The sequence below is a fragment of the Lithobates pipiens genome, unplaced genomic scaffold (assembly GCF_037356315.1).
Source record: "Lithobates pipiens isolate NorthernLeopardFrog02 unplaced genomic scaffold, aLitPip1_a1.2 Scaffold_8, whole genome shotgun sequence".
NCBI lineage: Eukaryota > Metazoa > Chordata > Amphibia > Anura > Ranidae > Lithobates > Lithobates pipiens.
Window position 1 is genome coordinate 7,157,823 of NW_027507903.1, and position 27,844 is coordinate 7,185,666.

Sequence of the window (27,844 nt, forward strand, 5' to 3'; positions counted from 1 at the left end):
CATGTCACACTTTATAATTGCACGCACTCGTGGAATGACGACAAACTACAGTACCTAAAAATATCAATAGGTGATGCTTTAATTTTTTTTTCCTGTTACCAGGTTAGAGTTACAGAGGAGGTCTAGTGCTAGAATTATTGCTCTCGCTCTGACGATCGCGGCAATACCTCACATGTGTAATTTGAACATATGCAGGCGCGACCTCCGTATGCGTTTTCTTTGCTGCGCGAGCTTGCGGCGCTTTAAATTTTTTTTTTCTTATTTATTTTATTTAATTTAACCACTTGCCGCCCGCCCTATAGGCAATTGATCCATGCCAATCCATGCCAGCTATCAGTGCCAATTTGTGCCACCTATCAGTGTCCATCCGTGTCGCCCATCCATGTCGCCCATCCGTGTCGCCCATCCGTGCCGCCTATCAGTGCCGCCTATCAGTGTCCATCAATGCCACCTCTTCATTGGTGCCACATCATTGGTGCCCATCAGTGCCGCCTTATCAGTGCCCATCAGTGTAGCCCCATCAGTGCCCATCAGTGAAGGAGAAAACGTACTTATTTACAAAGTTTTGAAGCTGAAACAAAAAAAAACATTTTTTTTTTCAAAATTTTCGGTATTTTTTTATTTGTAGCGCAAAAAATAAAAACCGCAGAGGTGATCAAATACCAACAAAAGAACGCTCTATTTGTGGGAAAAAAATGATAAAAATTTCATTTGGGTACAGTGTAGCATGACCGCGCAATTGTCATTCAAAGTGCGACAGCGCTGAAAGCTCAAAATTGGTCTGGGCAGGAAGGTGTTTAAGTGCCCTGTATTGAAGTGGTTAAAATTAAGAAATTGTTTATTTTTATTTTTTTTTAAATAAAAATTTTTGATCACTTTTATTGCTGTCACAAGGAATGTAAACATCTCTTGTGACAGTAATAGGTGGTGACAGGTACTCTTTATGGAGGGATGGGGGGTCTAAAAGACCCCCCCACCCCTCCTTTACACTTCAATGTATTCAGATCGCTGTTTTCGGCGATTCTGAATAGTGTATATATTTTTAAATCCAGCGCCATTGGCAGCCAAGTAAACCGGAAGTGACGTCATTAATCATTAGTTAGGCTCGATACACACTAATGCCTTATTTGATGCATTTTGCAGAAATGCAGGAATTTTTTTTGCCATGGGTTCCTATGGAACATAATGCATCATCAATGCATTTTTGTGACGTTTTTGGAAAGGGTCGGGGATTTTTTTCCCGCAAAATGCAGCGTTTTGCATGTAATAAAATTAAATGGACCCGCATCCAAAACCACATTTTGTAACTCGATTTTGGCACAATTTGCGTTTCGCGTTTTTTTTTTTTTTGACACCGTAAATAGCTGGTTGCTAAGGAGGGGGCTGGAATGTCGTCGCTTCCGTGTTTACAATTAGGAGACTGGAACGAAGCCGCTAACGGCTTCATTCCAGTCCCTCCCTAGCCGCTGGAAGCGGCGGATCGTGCATCGGTGCTCCCGATTGAACAGGAGCACCGGTAAGAGCGGCGGGAGGCAGCGGGAGGGGGAGGGGGGCGTCCCCTCCCACTCCTACAGCATAACAGCCGAGCGGCTTTTAGCCGCATCGGTTGTTATGGCTGGAAAGCCAATCGCCCGCTCAGAAAAACGGTACCGGGATGATGCCTGCAGGTGCGGGAATCATCCCGGTATAACCCCCGGAAGCCGAGTACGCACATCTGGGTACGCTCGGCGGCAAGGGGTTAAAGTCTCTGGGCACAAATCGGAGAGAAGTCGCCTTGAAGTAGTACCAGAACCTTTTCTAAAGTCGGAGTGACTTCAGTAGTGCTAATTGAGAGAGCTCTCATTGACTAACATTGGATTTCACACGTCATGCGACTTGTGGTTGTCTCACGAGTCGGATCCCAACTCGCGGCAGTGTGAATCGAGCCTAATGGACCTACTGGGCGTGTCCATGGTATGATCAGTAGACTGCTGTATAAGCCCCTTATAGAGTCCCAACGCAATCAGCACATTTGAAAAACGCAACGATATGCTCAATAAATATCGCGGGCTTATTTCTCTAAAAAAAAAGCAGCATTATGATTGTGGTTTGGTCATTTCACTCCTTTTTTAAATCCATCCCAAATGCATAAATCTCCTGACCCCCACAACCTAAATGTACCCCCCCACCCCTCCCCCCAGGGCATACTTACCTCCATTCCACAACCTCCCAAAATGTTCATATGTAGCGAACACCCTAAGGAACCGCTGGAAATTTTGGTCCCATTTCCCCCCTCAGAGCACACACAGCCAGGCACACAGCATTTCCTCCATTCTTCCACTGGCTCCAAAGAACAGTTCAGGGGCTTTTATTTATTTATTTATTTTTTAGAACGATGAACTGGGATAGGGAGAGGGAGATACCCTGAAAACTGGATAACTTGAGGACTCCTCAATTTCTGGCTGCACTGCACACACTGAATGTCCCATAGGATCCCTATGCTGAGGGTGACCTGTACTCCTTCCAGAGCCTCAAAGCTGCACAAAGGGGGTTGATTTACTAAAAGTGGAGCGTGCAAAATCGGGTGCAGCTCTGCATGGTAGCCAATCAGCTTCCGGGTTTTATTGTCATAGCTTAAAGAGGTTGTAAATGTTCGTGTTTTTTCACCTTAATGCAGCCTATGCATTAAGGTGAAAAAACACCTGGCAGCGACCGGCCCCCCCAGCCCCCCCCCCTTTAATTACCTGAACTTGACCCATGAGGACGCGCGGTCTCTCTGCCTGGAGTTCTCAGCTGTTGATTGGATAGATGGATAGCAGCGCAGCCATTGGCTCCCGCTGCTGTCAATCAAATTCAATGACACGAGCGCCGGGGGGCGGGGCTGCATTCTGCATTCCGCCTCTATGGACGCCGGATGCTGGACTCGGGAGCACACCCACAAGGTAACCCCCTCAGGGAAGCGCTTCTCCCAGGGGGTTATCAGATGTGGGGAGGAGTCGCGAGAGCCGCTGAGGGACCCCAGAAGAGCAGGTTCGGGGCCAAAATGAGCTGCACAGTGGAGGTAAGTTATTTTTTTTTAAAAACATTTTTACCTCTACAATCACTTTAACCTCCCTGGCGGTACGATTATTTCGGATTTTAGGTGCTAAAAGCGGTACAATTATTTTGCATGAAAATTTGGTGTTTTATATTGTAGTCCTGTAATTCTTAGCAATAACTCTCTTAAATCTGTCCAAACCAGAGTCTAGCAGACATCCCGGGTAGGATAAAGTTTGAAAAATTCAATCATAAATTATAATATAATAAATAACTATAAATAATTATACCAAATAATAATATAACAATAATAAAAATTATTCAATAATGTAATCAAATCAAAAACACTGAAATTTGCTCAGTTGCAGAATTGTCACTGTCATTACTTTTCAATATTTTATGACGGATCTCCCCACAAATCGCTATCGCTCAATTCTGCAAGTGATTCCAATTTATTATCGCTGTTTTCTAGTTGGTCTAAAATCATTTTTGATGTAAAGGGACAGTTTGGTTGCTATGGACAATCTCCAGTTTCCGGGCAGAAAGAACAGTTTTTATTATATAAAACTGCATGCAGTACACTGAGCAGACCACTAGGGACAAAGGGGATGTGAAACATTTACATACAGCAATGTAATCTGTAAGATTACATTATACTGTTATGTATAGTGAGTGTTTCACTTTTCGAATTTGGCGCCGATCTCCGTCCCCGTGCGTCGCAACGCTCGCAGGGAACGGAGCTCGGCTCCGTGATAGATCGAGCGAGACACGGCTCGCTCGTACAGCGCGGGGCCATCGCTGGATCCAAGGGAGAAGGTAAGTAAACGTCCTCCTGTATCCAGCGATGCGGTCCCGAGTCTGGCTCGGGGTTACCGCTTTTGATATAAAAATTCCACCCCGAGCCAGACTCGGGAATACCGTCAGGAGGGTTAATTAAACAAGCTGAAGTTAAAAGCTGATTGGCTACCATGTACAGCTGCACCAGATTTTGCACTCTTCTTTTACACGGCGGCGGTCACGCCCAGCGGACTCCGCTTTGCTCAGCGAGGGATCGATCCTCTGTTCCCCGCTGAGCAGGCGAATGACAGGTCCGTGTCTGCTCACTGTGCTGAGACGGACCCGTCAGAATTCCGCTCTCCTCTATGGAAAGATCGCATTAAAACATACCGCCTGTCTGTTTTCTTCTGATCTGATCCGCCAGACGGATGGAAAATAGGGTCCCCATCCGTCTGGTTTTGGCGGAGAGGATCGGATAGCAGCGGGTGTGAGCGGACATGACGCCACTGACATCCGCTGCTCCATAGGGTTGAATGGAGGTTCTGATCAGGTCCACCAGAAAATCGGACAGGCGGACCTGATCGAAAAGCCTGTGTGAGAGGGGCCCAAGTAAATTAACCCCAAAGTCACAAATTCCTCAGCAATGGGGTCGCTTGCTAGCAACCACAGGCTCATCATTTGCCTCCTGCACCGGGCTCTTCCTAGTGAAGGAGATGTAGACTCACACCACCATAGGCAGCTAGACTGTTACCAACCAACTTCCTTTTGACTTTCTCCAGTGAGCTTCTCCAAACCCAACTTGATTGTTGGTTCTCAGCTAAGCCTAACTAGGACCTCGGTGTCCTCCTCACGGATCCTTCCAGAAAGTTGCCCCAGTGGCAGAGCCCCTCCACAAGGGGGTCCCCTCCAGCAGGACTGGATCCAGGAAACCTGCACCTGTTACTCAACACTATTTAGGAGCTCTTCCTCCACCTTCTGGGCACACCTCCCCAGGGATTGGCTGGCGTTCCATAATTGTTCAGGCTGCATGTCCTGTTCTTCCTCCCACTACGATTCTAGAATCCTCAAGAAGACGGTGGAAAACAACAGAGCAGACGTGACGTCCACAGGACCCGCTGATTGGCTCCCCCCTGTGGCCACCCCCCATTCACTCCCCGCAGAGACAGAACGGCGGTTTGCCAATGTAATCAAGCAGACCACCATGCTGTCTGATCTAGTGTCCCTGCTAATCAGGAATATGGATCAGAGTGTCCATGCAGTGAGCCCATCCCCCCACACAGTTATGCTGGATTCACACCTATGGCATTTTTAGTGCTTTTTGCATATTTGCACTACAGAACGTGTTCCATAGGAAACCATGTTAAATCGACTGTAGTGCAAATCTGAAAAATGCAAAAAGCACTAAAACTGCATAAGTGTGAATCCAGCCTTAGAAACACACTGAGGGAACACTGTTAACCGTTTGATCGCTCCTGATGTTAAAGCGGAGGTCCACCCTAAAGTGGACCTTCCGCTCATTGGAATCCTCCCCCCCCCCCCCCTCCGGCGCCACAATTGGCACCTTTCAGGGGGGAGGGGGTGCAGGTACCTGTACAGTACAGGTATCTGCGCCCACTTCCGGCGTAGATTCTGCAGAAGGTACGCCCCTTTCCGCAGAATCTACGCCCCTTTCCGAAAGTCCCCCGCTGCCTGCTGGGAAACACACGGATCCCAGAGACAGCGGGGACCATCCTTATTGCGCAGCGCAACTCGCGCATGCGCAGTAGGGAACCGGGAAATGAAGCTGAAAGGCTCCACTTCCTGATTCCCATACCCAAGATGGCGGCGGCAGCACCCGAGAGACGATCGAGAGATCGGCTTCGGGTGCCGACATCGCGGGCGCGCTGGACAGGTAAGTGTCACTATTTTAAAAGTCAGCAGCTGCAGTATTTGTAGCTGCTGGCTTTTAAAAAACAAACAAACGGCGGACTCCCGCTTTAACTTCTTCCCTGCCGGTGCCATTTATACTTTGCCGATGCATATTTTTAAGCGCTGATCAATGTAATAATGTCACTGGTTCCCGAAAAAGTGTCAAAAGTGTCAGCTAGGTGTCCGATCTGTCCGCCGCAATGTCGCAATCCCGCTAAAAATCACTGATCGCCATTACAAGTAATAAAAACAAAAAGCCATAAATATATCCCATAGTTTGTAGACGCTATAACTTTTGCGCAAACCAATCAATACATGCTTATTGGGATTTTTTTAACTAAAAATATGTAGCAGAATACATATTGGCCTAAATGTATTTTTTATTATTGGATATGTATTATAGCAGAAAGTAAAGAATATATATATATATATTTTTTCAAAATTGTCGCTTTTTTTTTTTGTTTATAGCGCAAAAAATAAAAACCGCAGAGGTGATCAAATACCAGCAAAAGAAAGCTCTATTTGTGGTGAAAAAAGGACGTCAATTTTGTTTGGGTACAACGTTGCCAAACCGCACAATTGTCAGTTAAAGTAACGCAGTGCCGAATCGCAAAAAATGGCCTGGTTTTTAAGGGGGTAAAACCTTCCGGGGCTCAAGTTGTTAAAATCCCTCCAATGTACATTGATTGTGCTGAAGGTTTTTCCCTCAACAAAAGTAGAAATACACTTTAAAGGGGAATTATGGCCAAAGCTCTTTTCATACTGCTCCTGTGACCCAGATTCAGCCAACAGCGCAGGCTTAAGTCAGCTGTCGGCTGGCGTCACAGAAGCGGTCCAGGCTCTGCAGGGATCCTGACAATAATGTTGGGATCTGCCCAGATGTCTGACCAGCAGCTGGCTCAGGATTCTCAGTGTGACGCAGAGGTCACGAAACAGCTTCTCCCGCCCCCCCCTCCACAGCCCGGTGCTCTAGTGAGCGCTGGAGGGACAGAGTATAGAGCCCGCTGACTGACAACCACTGCTCTGTGCTCAGAACAGACCTGAGTGATCAGCAGCCTTTCATCGCTCAGTTCTCGGTGTAGAGCTGGCGGGGAACAGATGCAGCATCAGATCGGCGCTGCAGCCATTTAGGTGGGTATGTATGTTTATTATTTTGGTTTCCCACACTTTTTTTTTTTAAATGTTAAAAAATGGCGGCTGTGAACTAACCTTTTGCCCTGGTGAGATGTGACTTAGAGTTGTGCTTAGAGGTTGTCTTCTTGTCCCCGGAATATTTGATAGAACTGGCTGGTTTTGCTTTGCAGGCTCCAGTTGAGGACCCCTATAAAGGCAGAAAACATTCAATATCACGCCGATGTAGGTCACTTTTCACACCCAACATTCAACTTTCTTTGTTTATTTGACATACAATATGTCAAAAAAGTGAGTACACCCCTGACCAGCCACGGCAATAGATTTGCTTACTACTCTCACCTAGAAATGTACAGTATCTCACAAAAGTCAGTACACCCCTCACATTTCTGTAAATCTTTTCTTCTATCTTTTCATGTGACAACACTGAAGAAATGACACTTGTCTACAATGTAAAGTAGTGAGTGTACAGCTTGTATAACAGTGTAAATTTGCCGTCCCCTCAAAATAACTCAACACACAGCCATTAATGTCTAAACTGCTGGCAACAAAAGTCAGTACACCCCTAAGTGAAAATGTCCAAATTGGGTCCAAAGTGCCAATATTTTGTGTGGCCGCCATTATTTTCCAGCACTGCCTTAACCCTCTTGGGCATGGAGGTCACCAGAGCTTCACAGGCTGTCACTGGAGTCCTCTTCCCCTCCTCCATGACAACATCACAGAGCTGGTGGATGTTAGAGACCTTGCGCTCCTCCACCTTCCGTTTAAGGATGTCCCACAGATGATCAATAGGGTTTAGGTCTGGAGACATGCTTGGCCAGTCCATCACCTTTACCCTCAGATTCTTTAGTAAGGCAGTGGTGGTCTTGGAGGTGTGTTTGGGGTCGTTATCATGTTGGAATACTGCCCTGCGGCCCAGTCTCTGAAGGGAGGGGATCATGCTCTGCTTCAGTATGTCACAGTACATGTTGGTATTCATGGTTCCCTCAATGATCTGTAGCCCCCCAGTGCCGGCAGCACTCATGCAGCCCCAGACCATGACACTGCCACCACCATGCTTGACTGTAGGCAAGACACACTTGTCTTTGTCCTCCTCACCTGGTTGCCCCCACACACGCTTGTCACCATCTGACACCAAATACGTTTATCTTGGTCTCATCAGACCACAGGACATGGTTCCAGTAATCCAAGTCCTTAGTCTGCTTGTCTTCACCAAACTGTTTGCAGGCTTTCTTGTGCATCATCTTTAGAAGAGGCTTCCTTCTGGGATGACAGCCATACAGACCAATCTGATGCAGTGTGCGGCGTACGGTCTGAGCACTGACAGGCTGACCCCCCACCCCTACAACCTCTGCAGCAATGCTGGCAGCACTCATACGTCTATTTCCCAAAGACAACCTCTGGATATGACGCTGAGCACGTGACCTCAACTTTTATGGTCGACCATGGCGAGGTCTGTTCTGAGTGGAATCTGTCCTTTTAACCGGTAGTATGGTCTCTTGGCCACTGTGCTGCAGCTCAGTTTCAGGGTCTTGGTAATCTTCTTATAGCCTAGGCCATCTTTATGTAGAACAACAATTCTTTTTTCAGATCTTCAGAGAGTTCTTTACCATGAGGTGACATGCTGAACTTCCAGTGACCAGTATGAGAGAGTGAGAGCGATAACACCAAATGTAACACACCTGCTCCCCATTCACACCTGAGACCTTGTAACACTAACGAGTCACATGACACCGGGGAGGCAAAATGGCTAATTGGGCCCAATTTGGACATTTTCACTTAGGGGTGTACTGACTTTTGTTGCCAGCGGTTTAGACATTAATGGCTGTGTGTTGAGTTATTTTGAGGGGACAGCAAATTTACACTGTTATACAAGCTGTACACTCACTACTTTACATTGTAGACAAGTGTCATTTCTTCAGTGTTGTCACATGAAAAGATAGAAGAAAAGATTTACAGAAATGTGAGGGGTGTACTGACTTTTGTGAGATACTGTATTTCCTTTTCACTGGTTTTCATATTTATGGTTTTAATTAGCAGCATTGGTTGTAATTTGTCTTTGTTATTTGGAGATCACTATTATATAATTGGGTAATTTATTGCATTTGCATGCCTTAAAATGAACTTTACTGCATTTGTTATTGAAATTTAGCATTTTCTAAACCGTTTTGCTAATATCAGGTGGCATTAAAAAAAAAAAATTGACCTAAAACTATTTTATTTACTGAAATAAATTTTTGCTGTCCGATCGTTATATGTGAAGTAAACTTTGTATGAGCCCTATATATCATTAAAGAGGAAGTAAAGGCTATTAAAAAAAAAAAAAATAAATGCAACCTGCAAGGCAAAGGCATAATGAGCTAGTATGCATAGCATACTAGCTCATTATGAATAACTTACCTGAGAACGAAGCCCCCGAAGCGGTCCTCAGTCTTCATCTTCGCCGCTGCCATGTATCCCGGAGTGACTTTTGGGTCTCGCTGCTTCCGGCGCTGTGATTCGCCGGAGCCGCGATGACGTCACTCCCGTGCATGCGCACAGAGCCGACACAAGTGGCATATCGCCGTGATCTGTGGCCTGCCCAGTGCGTAGACAGCAGTGGCTGTCTTTTTGTAAATATCTCCTAAACCGTATAGGTTTAGGAGATATTTCTTGGACCTACAGGTAAGCCTTAATCTAGGCTTACCTGTAGGTCAAAGTGGTTTGTAAGGGTTTACAACCACTTTAAACACCACCATGTCTAAGTCTAGGTTCACAGTTTGCAGTTTAGAGTCCAGTGTGGTTTTGTTCACCGGTTCAGGTGCGCATTTTTACTTGAATTCGCACCTAAACTGGACCCAAAATCGCACAGGACCCTTTTCAGAAACGGACCCCGGCCGCCCCAGACATGTGTGAACCGGCTCCATAGAAAGCCAGTCCAATGCACATGTTATGCAAATCGGATGTTGTTAAAAATGGCCACCGATTCGCATATATATGAACCGAGCCCTAATGAAGCCTTAATTTACTAAATAATAAGTGAGATAACCATTGTCATCAGGTCAGCCTTCCATACACTAACTTCGTAAAAGCTATTGAAAAGTGTCATTGGTTACCTTCGGTTACAACACATCTGTGCAGCGCGTTATAATGTTCATTCACCACATCATTATATTACTCTAGGCGATTACTAAAACAGAACTAATCTGCATCTGAGCACCGCAAACTGAAAACTTCATTTAATTCATTTTTAACGTTCAAAGCAAACGCCGCCCTTCCATCCATGTCTCCATGCTTTATTTTGCTGAGAAATCACTTTAAAAAACAGCCAGCCTATCATTTATAGCTGCGGCCATCTTGAGTAAGGGCAGATGATTCATGTAGGATTTACTTCCTGGCAGTGGCGGCTGGTGCTCAAAATTTTTTGGGAGCGCAAACATACTGAGAAATACTGAACACCTCTCCATCAATTGCAGCCTCACTGTGCCCATAAAATGCAGCCATTGTGCCCATCAAAGCAGCCACTGTGCCCATCATATGCAGCCATGTGTGCCCATTATATGCAGCCACTTGTGCCCATCATATGCAGCCACTTGTGCCCATCATATTCAGCTACTTGTGCCCAATATATGCAGCCCCTTGTGGCCATCATATCCAGCCACTGTGCCCACCGACCCCCCCCCCAATCATGGGGCTCGGGGCTCTGGCAGCACCCCCAACATCCAACCCCCCCATACTCGCGGCTCTGACAGACCCCATTGGCACTTACCGCCAGGCAGTAGCTCCTCACCGTGCACCAGAGTGGCAGCGACCTCTGCTCCAGTGTGTGTCTCCTCCGCTCCTCTTCCTAAGCGCCAGGCATCCAAAAGGGTGGCATGGCGCTTTATCCAATCAGGAAACAGGTCTGACGCTGTGCCACCTGATTGGCAGGGAGGAAGGTTAGCGTGAAAATAGCGAAAATTTATTCGCCATCATCACACAATTAGGTGAGAACAGGACAAACTCTCTGCGCCCTGAGCCCACCCTATTTTGAAGCCTATTAGAGACTTTGGCTCTAATCAGTTGCTTCAAAAAGTACCACCCCCTCCCGCTCCCCCGGCATAGGAATCCATGACTCCAGGGTCCTGAAAGGGGCCAGGAGCATGGATGGGGGGCGGCGCCCGCCCACAGTGCACGGCCCGCCACTGCTTCTTGGAATCCATCTGCTCTTAGCTCAGGCATGCAGGCAGGAGGGTGTGCTTAGTTGAGAAAGCCCCTCCTCCCGTGAAGACTCCTGTAATGGATGACATAATTTTGGCCTAGGTCAGAAACCAGGAAGACACAGAAGAAAATGTTAAAAGCAAAAGTTTAAAACAAGTGAATATAATCTTCCTTCCTATCTATTTACTTATTATAGCAGAATAAGGATTAGAAATAGTTCATGTTGCTTGAGAGAGTTTAGTTCCGCTTTAACCTTGCATTAGAACAAGTAAAATGACACCTACTTCCTCCTATACTGTATGTGATAACTTACCATTTCAATGCACGTGGAGTATACTTGTCTTTGCTTTGCTCATGGAGGATTGTCATTGGGTTGCAGCTGATGTAAGCCAAATAATCCTGGGTATGCTTCTGCCAAGCCAATAACATTTACATTACATTTTAAACAAAACATATTTAAATATTCTTTATCTTTTTAGAGGTTAAAGCAAAACTGTCAGACATTTCAAAACATTTAAAAGCAAAATTTCTGCCTAAGAGAAGACAGTACAATAGGTACTTCTTCAAGAAGACGTAACAGACGAAACGTTTAGGGTGAAGTCTGCAATCATGTGTTGTATTTTATTTTTTTTTACTTTTTTTTGTTAACCACTTGGGGGCTCCCTACCACAGATATACTGCGACAGAGCGACCCCACTGCACTGGATCAAGTACACGTACGTGTTCTGTTTCTTCCCAGGTAGGGGGTGTGCGTGTGTGCACCCGCCGACCAATTCGCTGCAGCACAAGCCGATCAGCGAGTCCCGGACAATGATTTATGACTGGCACCCACTGATCTGCTGAGCGAATGACAGAAAAGAGCCCTTATAGACATAAGAGATATTCATTCTGTTGTATATCTATTTCTGTGACATTAATTGGGTTTTGGTGATTGGATTGTGTTGCAGTGCATTGCAGTCCAGCCAGGGCGGTGGGCACACACGCAGAAAGAAACGGAACATGTACGCATACGTGATCCGGAGAAGTGGGGTTGCTCTGTCGCAGTATGTCTGCGGTAGGAAGGCCCCAAGTCGTTAAAAAAAATGTAAAAAAAAAAAATTAAAAATACAACGCATCATTGCAGACTTCACCCTAAGCGTTTCGTCTGTTACAACTTTTTGAAGAGCAATACTTATTTAAATAATTGGGTGATTTTTAAAGTGGAAGTAAACCCTTATATCGTTTTCAGACAAGGAAGCTGCCATCTTGGCCTCTGTTTAATCTTCAACTGTCATGATGCTGATCAGTTAGGACACCAACCATTGGATGGTTTGACAGTTTGGTTGAGAGCACAACCAATGTGACAGTAAGACCCCTTTCACACCATACCGCCCACAGCGTCGGCGGTAAAACGCTGCTATTTTTAGCAGCGTTTTACTGTCGGATTTGCGGCGCATTTCGGCCGCTAGCGGGGGGTGAAAGCTTTTACGTTTTTACCCCCGCTAGCGGCCGAGAAAGGGTTAAAACCACCAGCAATACGCCACAATATCAGCGTTTTGCCGGAGGTATTACAGCACTGCCCCATTGATTTCAATGGGGAGCAGCGGTGGAGGAGCGGTAAACACACCGCTCCTTCACCGTTCCAAAGAAGCTGCTGGCAGGACTTTTCCCTGACGTCCTGCCAGCGCACCACTGTAGTGTGAAAGCCCTCGGGGCTTTCACACTACAGACAATGGTGCAGCTTTTTTAGGGCGGATTGCAGGCGCTATTTCTAACGCTATAGCACCTGCAAAACGCCCCGGTGTGAAAGGGCTCTTAGCATTTCCGGCATGCCGGGAATGTAACTGATTTTTGAAACTATTAAATCGATGGGTTTACTTCCACTTTAAGAAGAGGCAGACCTTTCACAGCAGACTTATAGCGGAAATGAACTGCATTCCGGGCCGGTGCTACCACTAGGCAACCTAGGCACCCGCCTAGGGCTCACTGCTGTATAGGGCGCAGCCATGGCCAGCTGTTGCTGCATTTGCAGCCTTTAATTTTTTGGGGGGGTGCAAGTAGCTGGTCTTGCCTAGGGTGCAAAATAGTTAAGCACCAGCCCTGATTGCATCAGGCAAAGTCATTTAATCAGTCCATACTTTCTTATGTGTCAGAACACGTTTAAAGTTTCAAAGAGATACCGCCATTGCATGACATCAGATAAAACATGTAGACAAAGCAGGCTGTCAGTAGCGTTGTATGATAAGATAAACGCTCACATACAGTGTAATCATTCGATAGCATCTGAGGGAATTTTAAGGACAACCGTTTGCATATATCTAGCCAAGAATTATAGAATTGTTATATCCATGCGCTTCTACGTATAAGTGTAATAACAAAGTTAAAACAAGTAGAGATAGATGTATGAAGTGGCATTGAAGGGAAGGTGGTCACTGCATGCAATGTCAATCAGTAAGAGAAGCACATCATTGATGTTACATAGTTGCATAGTTAGTAAGGTTGAATAAAGACACCAGTCCATCCAGTTCAACCTGAGTGAGTGTCTACAATTGTCCCTATCCCTGTACATTACACACTCACATCAGTCCCTACCCCCAAGGAGCCCACAATCCAAGGTCCCCATTCTTATACTAGGGCCAATTTTGGACACGCCAATTAACCTACCAGCGTGTCTTTGGGGTGTGGGAGGAAACCGGAGTACCCGGAGGAAACACACGCAGGCACAGGGAGAACATGCAAACTGCAGGCAGGTAGTGTTGTGGTTGGGATTCAAACCAGCGACCCTTCTTACTGCTAGCCGAGAGTGCTAACCACTACACCACTGTGCCGACAACAATGTAATGTCATGGAGAGAAAACAATGAAATAATATACAGGAAAACCTTGGATTGCGAGCATAATTCATTCCGGAAACATGCTTGTAATCCAAAGCACTTGTATATCAAAGTGAATTTGCCCATAAGAAATAATGGAAACTCAGATAATTCGTTCCACAACCATTTATTCATAAATCCTTCAGTTTATAGTCTATATAAAAAGATTATAGCAATCTGATGGGTTGTGTAACCATAAAATGTCCATCCACAAATGGAATCCTCCACAAGGGGATTAGAAGCAAAATCCAGCAGGAGCTCCAGAGTATAAAAAAGAAGAGAGGCGCCTCTAAGTGTAGCAATATGGTTACATTTAGGCCCCTTTCACACTGGGGCGGAGGGTGCGTCGGCGGTAAAGCTCCGCTATTTTTAGCGGCGCTTTACCGTCAATTTCGTGGTGCTATTTGGCTGCTAGCGGGGCGCTTTTACCTCCCGCTAGTGGCCGAGAAAGGGTTAAAACCACCGCGGTATAGCCGCGCTGCCCATTGATTTCAATGGGCAGGAGCGGTGGAGGAGCGTTATACACACCGCTCCTTCACCGCTCCAAAGATGCGGCTAGCAGCACTTTTTTTTAGTGTCCTGCCAGCACACCGCTCCATTGGGAAAGCCCTCGGGGGCTTTCACATTGGAGAGACAGGAGCGACTCTTTCATGGCGCTTTGCAGGTGCTATTTTTAGCGCTATATCGTCTGCAAAGCGCCCCATTGTGAAAGGGGTCTTAATGAAGGTACAACCTTTAGCAACTCACATGGTTGATGATTAAAAGAGGCACATCTATGTATGCAGACACCTGGGTAAAGCTGTCCACATAGACCGTCCTCCTCAATGCCATTGACGCCGTCCCTTCCACGCTGCGCTCCACGAGTGGTTCAAGCCTCGCCTTTAGATCGCTCTACTGCAGAGTAGTCTTCCTAGTTAAGATTGCAGACTGACAGCAGTGAGAGCTGACGGTACAGGGGTTGATCTGTCAGTCTGCAATCATGACTGGGAAGACTACTCTGCAGCAGAGCGATCTGAAGGCGAGGCTTGAACCGCTCGTGGAGCGCAGCGTGGAAGGGACGACGTCAATGGCATTGAGGAGGATGGTCTATGTGGACAGCTTTACCCTGGATGCCTGCATATTTACATGTGTCTGTTTTAATCATCAACCATGTGAGTTGCTAAATGTTGTACCTTCATTAAATGTACGGTAACTGTATTGCTACACTTAGAGGCGTCTCTCTTCTCTTTTATACTCAGTTGTGACCAGGGGCGGACTGACAACTCATGGGGCCCCCGGGCAATAGGAGATTATGGGGCCCCCAGGCAATCAGAGATTATGGGGCCACATAGTATACACAAACACACACACAGTATAATATCACACACACAGTACACACAGACATGTTTCTATTGGCTGAGAAGGTACTGGAGAGATGGGGCAACTATAATCTTGGGTTTTACTGAGGCTGGCAACCCTGATGGGGCCCCCTAGTGGCATGGGGCCCTCGGGCAGTGCCCGAGTAGCCCAATGGTCAGTCCGCCCCTGGTTGTGACATGACGCAACTTGTATATCAAGACACAACTTGTATATCAAGACACAACTTGTATATCAAGCCCAAATTCATTAAAACATGTTGCTTGTCTTGCAAAACGCTCTCAAACCAAGGTTTTCCTGTAAAAAAAGAATCGGAGTCTGAGGGTGGAGAAGTAGAAGAGTACATTTGAAATATGGGGTTGGTAGAAGCATTGGTGGTAACTTTCCCCCCTACTGGAATCTGGAATGTGCTAGGAGCTAAAGCGCCTGGTCATTAATGAGCTTAGAATTCAGCAGCCCCTTCCCCTCAACATCAGGCGGATTAAAGGTTGCACTATCAGTTTCCATTTCCGGGGGGATATAATGTTATCCAACGATCCCGGATTTTCAGGAATTTGTTGTGTCTGTCTTCCAGGATACTGCTGAGCCTTTCGCTTACCATGATATTGTTGACTTCCGGGAATGGGATAAGTTGTTTCTTCAAATTCCCCTCCAAGTACGATGGGCAATGGCGTTTGCTGTTTCTTAGTCAACTGATCAGATGTAGAATTTAGGAGAGCCTGCCTGAGGTCTTTAGGGATATCCTTGTGAAATAATGTTTTAAGGAGACAGAATAACTTGGTCCAGAACAGCCTCTGTCAACCTTTTTGACATGGAGGAACCTTTGAAAGAACTTTTCAGGCTCAGGGAACCCCTTTTAATAATTACTAAATTTACAGCTATCAGGACCTGGATCTGAACCCAAGATCTCTTCTGTGTCTGCCAGTAACTCTTCCTCCCGAGCCACCTGAGATTCTGGACTACTCCCTGATGGATCTCTTAGACCAGGAGTTTCCAACATTTTCAAACAAAGGGCCAGTTTACTGTCCTTCAGACAATGAAGGGGCTTGACTGTAGCCTGTGTGAGTAGAAAATGCCTTGTTAGTAAATAGTGCCCTGTCATTAGTATCAGTGGGAGGAATAGTGCCCCATCATGGGTGTCAGTGGGAGGAATAGTGCCCCATCATTGGTGTCAGTGGGAGGAATAGTGCCCCATTATTGGTGTCAGTGGGAGGAATAGTGCCACATCATGGGTGTCCGTGGGAGGAATAGTGCCCCATCATTGGTGTCAGTGGGAGGAATAGTGCCCCATCATGGGTGTCAGTGGGAGGAATAGCGCCCCATCATGGGTGTCAGTGGGAGGAATAGCGCCCCATCATGGGTGTCAGTGTGAGGAATAGTGCCCCATCATGGGTGTCAATGGGAAGAATAGCGCCCCATCATGGGTGTCAATGGGAAGAATAGTGCCCCATCATGGGTGTCAGTGGGAGGAATAGTGCCCCATCATGGGTGTCAACGGGAGGAATAGTGCCCCATCATGGGTGTCAACGGGAGGAATAGTGCCCCATCATGGGTGTCAGTGGGAGGAATAGTCCCCCATCATGGGTGTCAGTAGGGGGAATAGTGCCCCATCATGGGTGTCAGTAGGGGGAATAGTGCCCCATCATGGGTGTCAGTAGGGGGAATAGTGCCCCATCATGGGTGTCAGTAGGGGGAATAGTGCCCCATCATGGGTGTCAGTGGGAGGAATAGTGCCCCATCATTGGTATCAGTGGGAGGAATAGTGCCCCATCATGGGTGTCAGTGGGAGGAATAGTGCCCCATCATGGGTGTCAGTGGGAGGAATAGTGCCCCATCATGGGTGTCAGTGGGAGGAATAGTGCTCCATCATTGGTATCAGTGGGAGGAATAGTGCCCCATCATTGGTATCAGTGGGAGGAATAGTGCCCCATCATGGGTGTCAGTGGGAGGAATAGTGCCCCATCATTGGTATCAGTGGGAGGAATAGTGCCCCATCATTGGTATCAGTGGGAGGAATAGTGCCCCATCATGGGTGTCAGTGGGAGGAATAGTGCCCCATCATGGGTGTCAGTGGGAGGAATAGTGCCCCATCATGGGTGTCAGTGGGAGGAATAGTGCCTTGTATCAGTGGCTGAAGAAGAATAGAAGCAAGAAAAGGGTTGTATCCAGCCCCTGGGCCACAGTTTGGAGACCACTTTCTTAGACAATCTTGCCTTGTGCCTCTTGCACCTTAAACCCTTTGCTCCTCCCATGAACTTACTGATATAAACCATGTCCTTGCATTTCCTGCTTTCCAGATTATTGGGCTCTCTCCAGTCAATATCTCGCTCTTGTCACTCCTGCTGCCATCTGTATCTTCACTACCACTTGTTACCATTCTTTGGCTTGTTCCTCGACTACATTTTCACTTGATTCCATCCTGCAACCACTTTTTACCGACGTTTGCCCTGTTTTCTGACTACACTTCTGCTTGAAATATCTGCTACTGGACCCCGATTTACTCACCTCCTGGTGGGGTGATCCTGAGGACCGCAACCTGGTACTAAGCCCTTGTACACACGGTCGGACATTCTGACAACCAAATCCGTTGGATTTTGTCCGACGGATTTTGTCCGAAACTGTTGCATACACACGGTCGGACTAAGTTGTCGGAAAATCCGATTGTACATAATGCGATGACGTTATTTCGTTACGACGGGACTACGTTCAGGCTAGTAGCCAATAGCTTTGGTCTAGGAATTTGATCTGAACATGCGTGGCACTTTGTCCGTCGGAGTAGGCTACACATGGTCGGAGTATGTCCGATCGGAGCATGTTGTCGGAAAATTTTACGGACAAGTTGGAAAACTTGGTCTGACGGATACTCCGACGGAAACAGTCCGATGGAGACCACACACAGTCGGATTATCCGACAAAACAGTCCGATAGGACACATTCCAACGGAATCTCCGATTGTGTGTACAAGGGCTAAGAGATAGCAGAACCCATCTCCACCATCAGCAGCTCTGGTGAATACCAGTTAGTGCTTAGAAGACGTGCTTCCAGTGGTCCTGCATTATACATTTGGGTGACGTGCCCATGTACTCATCCTGCTGGTATCTACTGCTATAGCTACTAGTCTCTGAGCCTGACCCCTAAGGCCGCGTACACACGGGCGGATTGTCTGCCCAACTAAGTTCGTCAGACAATCCGACAGACAGTCCGTTCAACTTTTGAATGAACGGACTTGACCACACACGATGAACAGACAGTCCGCTGAAAGCTTGCGCGATGACGTGTACAGCACGTACGACGGGACTAGAAATACGACGTCCAATACACTGCAATGCAACCTTCGGCCGTGTAAATCCTTTCTGAGCATGCGCCATACTTAGTCCGTCCAACTTGCCTACACACGAGCGGACTGTCCGCTGAAACCAAGTTTGGACGGACAAAACCAAGTTTGGACGGACAAAATTACGGAAATTCCGAAAGACTTAAGCCCCATACACACAATCAGATTTTCTGCTCATTTTTTCCTTCAGATTTACCAAAAACATATAATATGAGGTCAAACCTTAGGAGTTTCAATTTGTTTGCAATCAGGCAGGCCCTTGCACTACATGGTTTTGGTAAATCTGAAGACAAAAATCAGCAGAAAATTTGATAGTGTGTATGGGGCTTGAGTCCGTCAGACTGTCCGCTGAAAAAGTCCGCTGAAGCCCACACACGAGCGGATTGTCCGCTGAAACACGGTTCAGCGGACTAAGTTGGGCAGACAATCCACCCGTGTGTACGCGGCCTAACCGTGACAAAAGTTCACAGTACATTAGCATGATGGTCACTCTTTGAAAGGTATGAATTGCCAATTGTTCTAGGAACCCCTGGTAGCCTCTGAACGAACCCATGACTTCCATGGCATCTTGGTTGAGAAAAGCTGGCCTAGAATTTGGTAGCAAATGGTCATGTCCACCAAATATGTAACATGTCCCCTGCAAATGCTAAAAGTGCAGAATTAAGGTAAGAAAGTCAAGAGGGGGCCATATGCCATTGCATTATTACCTTATAGGCATCAAGGAAGCAGGAGGTCAGGTTTCTCCAGAGCCATTCCTCAGACTGCCCAAGCTCCATTTCCCATCTACCTACGTATAACTGTTGGTCATGACTCCGAAATTTATTCAGTTGGGCAGATAAAAATGTAATCAGCTCGTGGCCTCCTGAAGTATATAGACAGGCCTAAAAACAATATGGGGTTTATTTCATCCCTAGATTTAAGTTTTGTATTTGTCTATACCAAAATAATTCCATTGTTTGGGCTTTCTTCTGTTCTTCAACACAGGACCAGGAAATTACGGTGGGTTGTTGTATAAAGTAGTAGACTTTATAATAACCGTGGGTTCTCCACCAGGCAGACAGGCTAGCAGGGCCATTGCAACCATAAGGGTGGCTTAGGGCGCCAGGATGGGGGTGGTGGTGTAATCTGAATCTCCAGGCACTTGCTTGGGATTCAGATTTTTAACCAGCCGCAGACATGTGATTTTAACAAGCGGACGCTCTTCTTTTAATGTGGAAGTGATACAAGGGGGCTGTGTAGCTGCTGCTCACTTCCACAAGCACCGCAATGTGCCTTTCCCCCTCTATGTAACTCCCTGCCATGTTCACCGGGCTCCGCTGTCCCACATGGTGGACGTCGCTAGGAAGGGCAGCGGGAGCTCAACGGCTCATGGGCAGGAAATGGCATGTATGCCCTTGTACACACGGTCGGACATTGCGACGGAAAATGTCCGATCGGACCGTGTTGTCGGATAATCCGACTGCGTGTGGACTCCATCGGACTGTTTCCATCTGTATATCCGACCGACAACGTTTTAGAGCTGGGCTATGAAATTTTCCGACAACATGATCCGATCGGAGTTTATCCGATCGTTTGTAGAGAATTCCGATCGGACAAAGTGCCACGCATGCTCAGATCAAATTACGAGACCAAAGCTATTGGCTACTAGCCTGAACGTAGTCCCGTTGTAACTAAATAACATCATCACGTTCTAAACGATCGGATTTTCCGACAACTTTGTCCGACCGTGTGTATGCAACACCAGTTTCGGACAAAATCCGTCGGATTTTGTTGTCGGAATGTCCGACCGTGTGTACAAGGGCTAAGACTAATACACCCTGGATGTCTCATAAAGAGATCCTGTCACCTATATGTCCCCTAGGTCAGTGGTCACCAGATTTTATGTATTACCTTGGGGGAGATACAGTCTAGAATACTGCAATCACTGAGCAGCAAATAATATTACCTGTGATGCATTTCAGTTATCTTGCAAACCTGGCCTGTTAGTGAGCCCTGAGGACAGGAGTTGATGACCACTGCCCTAGGTCAATGGTCATCAACCCTGTCCTCAGGGCCCACTAACAGGCCAGTTTTGCAAGATAACTGAAATACAACACAGGTGATATCATTTGCTGCTCAGTGATTGCAGTATTCTACCCAAGGTAATACATAAAACCTGGCCTGTTGGTGGGGGCCCTGAGAACAGGGTTGATGACCACTAGCCTAGGTGATAGAAATAAAGTCATGTAAAAAATAAATTAAATTCAAAGAAACTTTTTAAACATTTAAATAGACACATACAAAAAATAAAACTTTTTTTTTAAGAACACCCCCATACCCAAAAAATACAAAAAAAAAAACATTTATTAGTTCACCTACATAGGAAAACTGTGATTGCCCTACACATGTTATACAGTATATTGCCGTTTGTTGTGTTTTATCAATGGGCTAAGGTCTCCAGGTCTACAGTATAACGAAGTGGTAGCCGGGGTAGTACTTGCAGGGTAATAGGATGTACATTTGGGATTTAAAAAAAAAAATCCATGGGGGAACGAGGTTGGTATGATGAAGGGTAATCAGAAATAAAAACTGGGTGGCTTGATAAAAGTGCAAAATGTTCGGGAGTCTTACACATCCTTCTCTTTTAGGTCTACAAAGAGTGGTTCTAGGGATTGAAGGTACCCTTATACGAAAGAATTGCTTTGTCTTTAAAAAATTATATAAGAGTAAAAGAGGGCTTAGCAACCAGTAGCGTTCTGAAATAGCATAGACGTTTGAGTAATAGGGTGATCTTTACTGCATAATTCAGGCTTTTTCAGCCAGGATTCCATGGAACCTTGGGGCTCCTCCAGAGGTTGCGAGGGATTCCTTGAGAAGTGGCACATTTATCTTCCACTAGAACCTACCCACACTATTAGAGGCAGAATTTTCCACTGACATCCGATGGTAGAGGTTACCTCTACATTGACTAGTAATGAAAGGGGGTACTACACGGACAACTAATGTTAGAGGGCACTTCATAATAATTTAAGGGGAAACTTCTCCACTGAATGTAAAAGTTACTTCTTCTATTGACTACCAATGTAAAGGGTTCTTCTTCTACTGACCACCAATGTAAAGGGTTCTTCTTCTACTGACCACCAATGTAAAGGGTTCTTCTTTTACTGACCACCAATATAAAGGGTTCTTCTTTTACTGACCACCAATGTAAAGGGTTCTTCTTCTACTGACCACCAATGTAAAGGGTTCTTCTTCTACTGACCACCAATGTAAAGGGTTCTTTTTCTACTGACCACCAATACAAAGGGTTCTTCTTCTATTGACCGAAAATACAAAGGGTTCTTCTTCTACTGACCCCCAATATAAAGGGTTCTTCTTCTACTGACCACCAATATAAAGGGTTCTTCTTCTACTGACCACCAATATAAAGGGTTCTTCTTCTACTGACCACCAATATAAAGGGTTCTTCTTCTACTGACCACCAATATAAATGGTTCTTCTTCTACTGACCACCAATATAAAGGGTTCTTATTCTGCTGACCACCAATGTAAAGGGTTCTTCTTCTACTGACCACCAATATAAAGGGTTCTTCTTCTACTGACCACCAATATAAAGGGTTCTTCTTCTACTGACCACCAATACAAAGGGTTCTTCTTCTACTGACCACCAATACAAAGGGTTCTTCTTCTACTGACCACCAATATAAAGGGTTCTTCTTCTACTGACCACCAATACAAAGGGTTCTTCTTCTACTGACCACCAATATAAAGGGTTCTTCTTCTAGCGACCAGCAATGTAAAACCTTCTTCTTCTACTGACTACCAGTGTAAACAGTTCTTCTTCTACTGACCAACCAAATGTTCTTCTTCTACTGACTACTAGTGTAAATGGTTGTTCTTCTACTGACTACCAAATTAAAGGGTTCTTATTCTACTGACCACCAATGTAAAACCTTCTTCTTCTACTGACTACCAATGTAAAGGTTCTTCTTCAACTGACCACCAATGTAACAGGTACTTCTACTGACTACCAGTGTAAAGGGCTCTTATTCTACTAACCACCAATGCAAAGGGCACCTCTTCTACTGACCACCAGTGTAACAGGTAGGGTACTTCTTCTACTGACCACCAATGTATAGGGTTCTTCTTTTACTGACCACCAATGGAAAGGGTTCTTTTTCTACTGGCTACCAATGTAAAGGGTATTTTTCTACTGGACTGGCCACCAATGTAAAGGGTCTTCTTCTACTAATTACCAATGTAAAGGGTTGTTATTCTACTGACCATCAATGTAAAGGTTCTCCTTCTACTGACCACCAATGTAAAGGGTTTTTGCTTCCCCTGCTCACCGGCGGCTTCCCCTGCTCACTGGCGGCTTCCCCTGCTCACTGGCGGCTTCCCCTGCTCACTGGCCTCCCATTCTCCTGATGCGGCTTCTCGTTCTCTGGGTCACCACCGCAGCTTCCATTTCCTCCCTCCTCCTTGGTGGCCGATCGGGGGTCTTCTCTTTTTGGCCAATGGGAAAATGGGTCTCACACCCGCTTCTGATTGGCCGGACTGAGGATCAGTGTTTCAATATTATTCGCTGTTGTAACACACCTGGGTGGGAGGGCATCCTCTGTGGCCCGAGCCCACCCTATTTTGAAGCCTATTAGTGCCTCTGGCTCTAATCACGTGCTTAAAAAAAAAAAACCTGCAGCTGTAATTCATGCCCACGGTGCCCTCAAAGGGGCCGGATGCATGAAGAATAGGGGGCCGCGGCAGCCGTGGATAGATTCATGCTATGCATGAATCCACCCATTACCATATAAAGGGGTGGAGTGGAGAGAGGGGGCGGAGCCCAGGCACCCCTAATGGACCGGCTTCCAATGCTTACAAGAAGGCAAATTAAAAGCGCATTGGTATGATAAACAGACGGCAAACATATCCCAGTCACAGCGGACATAAGGATGGGCACCGTATCTCACCCGATCAACAAGCCAGTACACACGGAGCGTAACATTCGGTGATACATAAATGCCAATTCCGGTTGCCCTACAGTCATGTTCCAGCGCGTTTCGTCGCTACGACTTTCGTCATTACCACTCACTGGGTGTGTAATATATATATTTAAGTTCATTGTTTATGTTATTGCGTGTTCAGCACTACTATTTACCTTTAGGCTTTGTTTGGTAGATTTTGTTTATCAATACTGAGTTGGCCCACCCTTTGCAGCTATAACAGCTTCAACTCTTCTGGAAAGGCCGTCCACAAGGTTTAGGAGTGTGTCTATGGGAATGTTTGACCCATTCTTCCGGGAGGGCATTCGTGAGGTCAGGTACTGATGTTGGACGAGTAAGCCTGGCTCACAGTCTCCTCTCGTATTCATCCCATAGGGATCTATCAGGTTGAGGTCAGGACTCTGTGCAGGCCAGTCATGTTCCTCCACCCCAAACTTGCTCATCCATGTCTTTATGGACCTTGCTTTGTGCACTGGTGCGCAGTCATGTTGGAACAGGACTTTTCCCACAAAGTTGGGAGCATGAAATTGTCCAAAATGTCTTGGTATGCTGACACCTTAAGAGTTCCCTTCACTGGAGCTAAGGGGCCAAGACCGGCCCCTGAAAAACAACCCCGCACACCATAATCCCCCCTCCACCAAATGATTTGGACCAATGCACAAAGCAAGGTTCATAAAGACATGGATGAGCGAGTTTGGAGTGAAGAAACTTGACTGGCCTGCACAGAGTCCTGACCTCAACCCCGATAGAACACCTTTGGGATGAATTGGAGCGTCAAATACCAGCCAAGCCTTCTCGTCCAACATCAGTTCCTGATCTCACAAATGCGCTTCTGGAAGAATGGCCAAACATTCCCATAGACACACCCCCTAAATCTTTTGGACGGCCTTCCCAGAAGAGTTGAAGCTGTTATAGCTGCAAAGGGCGGAGCCAACTCAATATTGAACCTTACGGACTAAGACTGGGATGCCATTAAAGTTCATGTGTGTGTAAAGGCAGGCGTCCCAATACTTTTGGTAATATAGTATATTTGCATTAGACATCTCTTGGTGGCCTGCAGACCTCCAACTGTGAATTGAGACCCACATGCTGCACTGACCATTTTGAGTGTCATGGGTAAGTCTGCTTTTATACTTAAAACCCAACTCTGTGCCAGGCTGTGCCCGCACCGCATGGGTCAATTGCTCATATGGTAAGCAGAAAACTTATACTTCGATCCTCTGAAGAATGGTGCTCCCCCACAGTCCAGCAGTGGACTGTTCCTGGTCTATGGAGCCTGCTATGGGTGTAATGATGTCAGGAACAGTCCACAACTCAAGACCGCTGGAGCGTGGGGGGTGCTGGACCGGTCTGGTGACGGGAGGATTAGGCAAGCTCATCTCCGCTCTCCTCTTCCCTAGACAAGAAAAGCGAGCGGTTACCCTGAGCGGCGCGGGCACAGCCCCACTCCAAGGGGGAAATTGTTTTGGTCGGAGTTGGGTTTTGATGTTATTAACAGAGAGCAGAGATTCCTCAGTCACCTTTATTCCGTGCTCCGTCCTTTGTATTGCCGTCTCCAGAGTCCGGATGTCCACCACGCCCCCATTCTGGTGATTGGAGTTCCCCAGATTCTTCTTCAAATGTTCCAGATCGTTCTGTACCTGAAGAAGAGGGCATTGCATGGATCTGTAAAGGGTACCTTCACCTTTCTACACTTTTCTTGGTTTTCTAAATTCCAACTCCCCTATACACCAATATAGCATTCATGTACTTTTTATGGAGCGCCTACCAGTGCCGCCTATCAGTGCCCATCAGTGCTGCCTATCAGTGCCCATCAGTGCCGCCTATCAGTGCCCATCAGTGCTGTCTATCAGTGCTGTCTATCAGTGCCGCCTATCAGTGCCCATCAGTGCCATCTATCAGTGCCCATCAGTGCTGTCTATCAGTGCCCGTCAGTGCTGCCTATCAGTGTCCATCAGTGCCACCTATCAGTGCCCATCTGTGCCGCCTATCAGTGCCCATCAGTGACGTCTATCAGTGCCGTCTATCAGTGCCCATCAGTGCTGTCTATCAGTGCCGCCTATCAGTGCCCATCAGTGCTGCCTATCAGTGCCCATCTGTGCTGCCTATCAGTGCCCATCAGTGCCACCTATCAGTGCCGCCTATCAGTGCTGCCTATCGGTGCTCCTCTGTGCCATCTATCAGTGCCCATCAGTGTCACCTATCAGTGTCCATCAGTGCTGCCTATTAGTGCTCCTCAGTGCCGCCTATTAGTGCCCATCAGTGACACCTATCAGTGCCCATCAGTGACGCCTATCGGTGCCCATCATTGCCACCTACCAGTGCCCATCAGTGCTGCCTATCAGTGCCCATCAGTGCTGCCTACCAGTGCCTATAAGTGCTGCCTACCAGTGCCACCTATAAGTGTCCATGAGTGCTACTTACCAGTGTCTATCAGTGCCCCCATCAGTGGCACCTACCAGTGCCCAACATTGCCGCCTATCAGTGCCCATCAGTGCTGCCTATCAGTGCCCATCAGTGCTGTCTATCAGTGCCACCTATCAGTGCCCATCAGTGCCGCCTATCAGTGCCCATCAGTGCTGTCTATCAGTGCCGCCTATCAGTGCCCATCAGTGTTGTCTATCAGTGCCGCCTATCAGTGCCCATCAGTGCTGCCTATCAGTGCCCATCAGTGCCGCCTATCAGTGCCCATCAGTGCTGCCTATCAGTGCCCATCAGTGTCGCCTATCAGTGCCCATCAGTGCCGTCTATCAGTGCCCATCAGTGCTGTCTATCAGTGCCCATCAGTGCTGCCTATCAGTGGCGACTATCAGTGCCCATCAGTGCTGCCTATCAGTGCCCATCAGTGCCGCCTATCAGTGCCCATCAGTGCCGCCTATCAGTGCCGCCTATCAGTGCTCCTCAGTGCCATCTATCAGTGCCCATCAGTGTCACCTATCAGTGCCCATCAGTGCTGCCTATTAGTGCTCCTCAGTGCCGCCTATAAGTGCCCATCAGTGACGCCTATCAGTGCCCATCAGTGACGCCTATCAGTGCCCATCATTGCCACCTACCAGTGCCCATCAGTGCTGCCTATCAGTGCCCATCAGTGCTGCCTACCAGTGCCTATAAGTGATGCCTACCAGTGCCACCTATAAGTGTTCATGAGTGCTACCTACCAGTGTCTATCAGTGCCCCCATCAGTGGCACCTATCAGTGCCCAACAGTGCTGCCTACCAGTGCCCATCAGTGCCGCCTATTAGTGCCCATCAGTGCTGCCTATCAGTGCCCTTCAGTGCCGCCTATCAGTGCCACCTATCACTGCTCAACAGTGCCGCCTATCAGTGCTCAACAGTGCCACCTATAAGTGCCCATTAGTGCTGCCTATCAGTGCCCAACAGTGCCACCTACCAGTGCTCAACAGTGCTGCCTATCAGTGCCCATTAGTGCTGCCTATCAGTGCCCATCAGTGTCACCTATCAGTGCCGCCTATATTCTACCAAAAAAAATGATGTATTATATTGTGATTACCAAAATGAAAGTAGAACATTTTGGATAAAGTCAGATAGAGATATAACTGAGCGGTTATTATCACTGTCTTACAATGAGGGACACGAGTTCTGGCGACACTTTGGAAGGTTTTCTCCTCACTTCCTGTTGTGGTTATGGGACAGGAAGTGAAGGAAATTTTTCCAATGGGGACACATATAACAATAAAAAAGTTTTTCCTTTATTTCTACATTAGTTTTGGATGGAGCAGAGAGGGATTAGAACCCCTGTCAGATTTTTATTGCTGTCGGTGTCTCCGTTGGTGAGATTCTCCCTCTCTATTTGTCCTGGTGACGCCAACTGGGAAAAAAAATCCCAAATTTAGAGTTGCCCCCAGAACAGGAATACAGGGGAAATCTTACAATGGGGGACACGAGTTCTGGTGACACTTTGGAAAGTTTTCCTCTCACTTCCTGTTGTGGCTATGGGACAGGAAGTGAAGGGAAATCTCCCCAATGGGGACACAGGTGACAAAAACAATAAAACAAACCTGGCAGAGGGCTATAACTCTCCATTATTCTATCTATAGTGGAAATAAAACGTGCTGCCTTAAAGTTCTCCTTGAATGCCTCCCTTGTCGATGTACCTGCACCAGGAGAAGCCCCACGGGATCGGCGGCCATAGCGAGGGGGGGAGATTCGGAGAATGCGCTCGTTACCATAGTGACGGGACGCTTAGTGGGCCGAGCCACGTGAAGCCGGAATCGTCCAATCCCGACTGAGGGGAGGGAGGAAGCCCCAGACGGGCGGAAGTGCAGCGGCCGCCATGAGGAGGTTGGGCGGAAGC

At 46.9% G+C, this 27,844-nt stretch overlaps 1 protein-coding gene across 1 annotated transcript in view; it reads right to left on the minus strand.

Annotated features, from left to right (window-relative positions):
* The window catches only part of IQCH (IQ motif containing H), a 284,802-nt gene extending 257,028 nt beyond the window's left edge, over positions 1 to 27,774 (minus strand). The window contains exons 1-4 of the mRNA XM_077469103.1: positions 27,645 to 27,774; positions 25,051 to 25,170; positions 11,324 to 11,421; positions 6,910 to 7,021 (exon numbers count right to left, since the gene is read on the minus strand). Coding sequence (XP_077325229.1) covers positions 6,910 to 7,021; positions 11,324 to 11,421; positions 25,051 to 25,170; positions 27,645 to 27,719 — 405 coding nt within the window. The 5' untranslated portion in view covers positions 27,720 to 27,774. The remainder of the gene's footprint in view (positions 1 to 6,909; positions 7,022 to 11,323; positions 11,422 to 25,050; positions 25,171 to 27,644) is intronic.
* Positions 27,775 to 27,844: the final 70 nt, after the last annotated feature.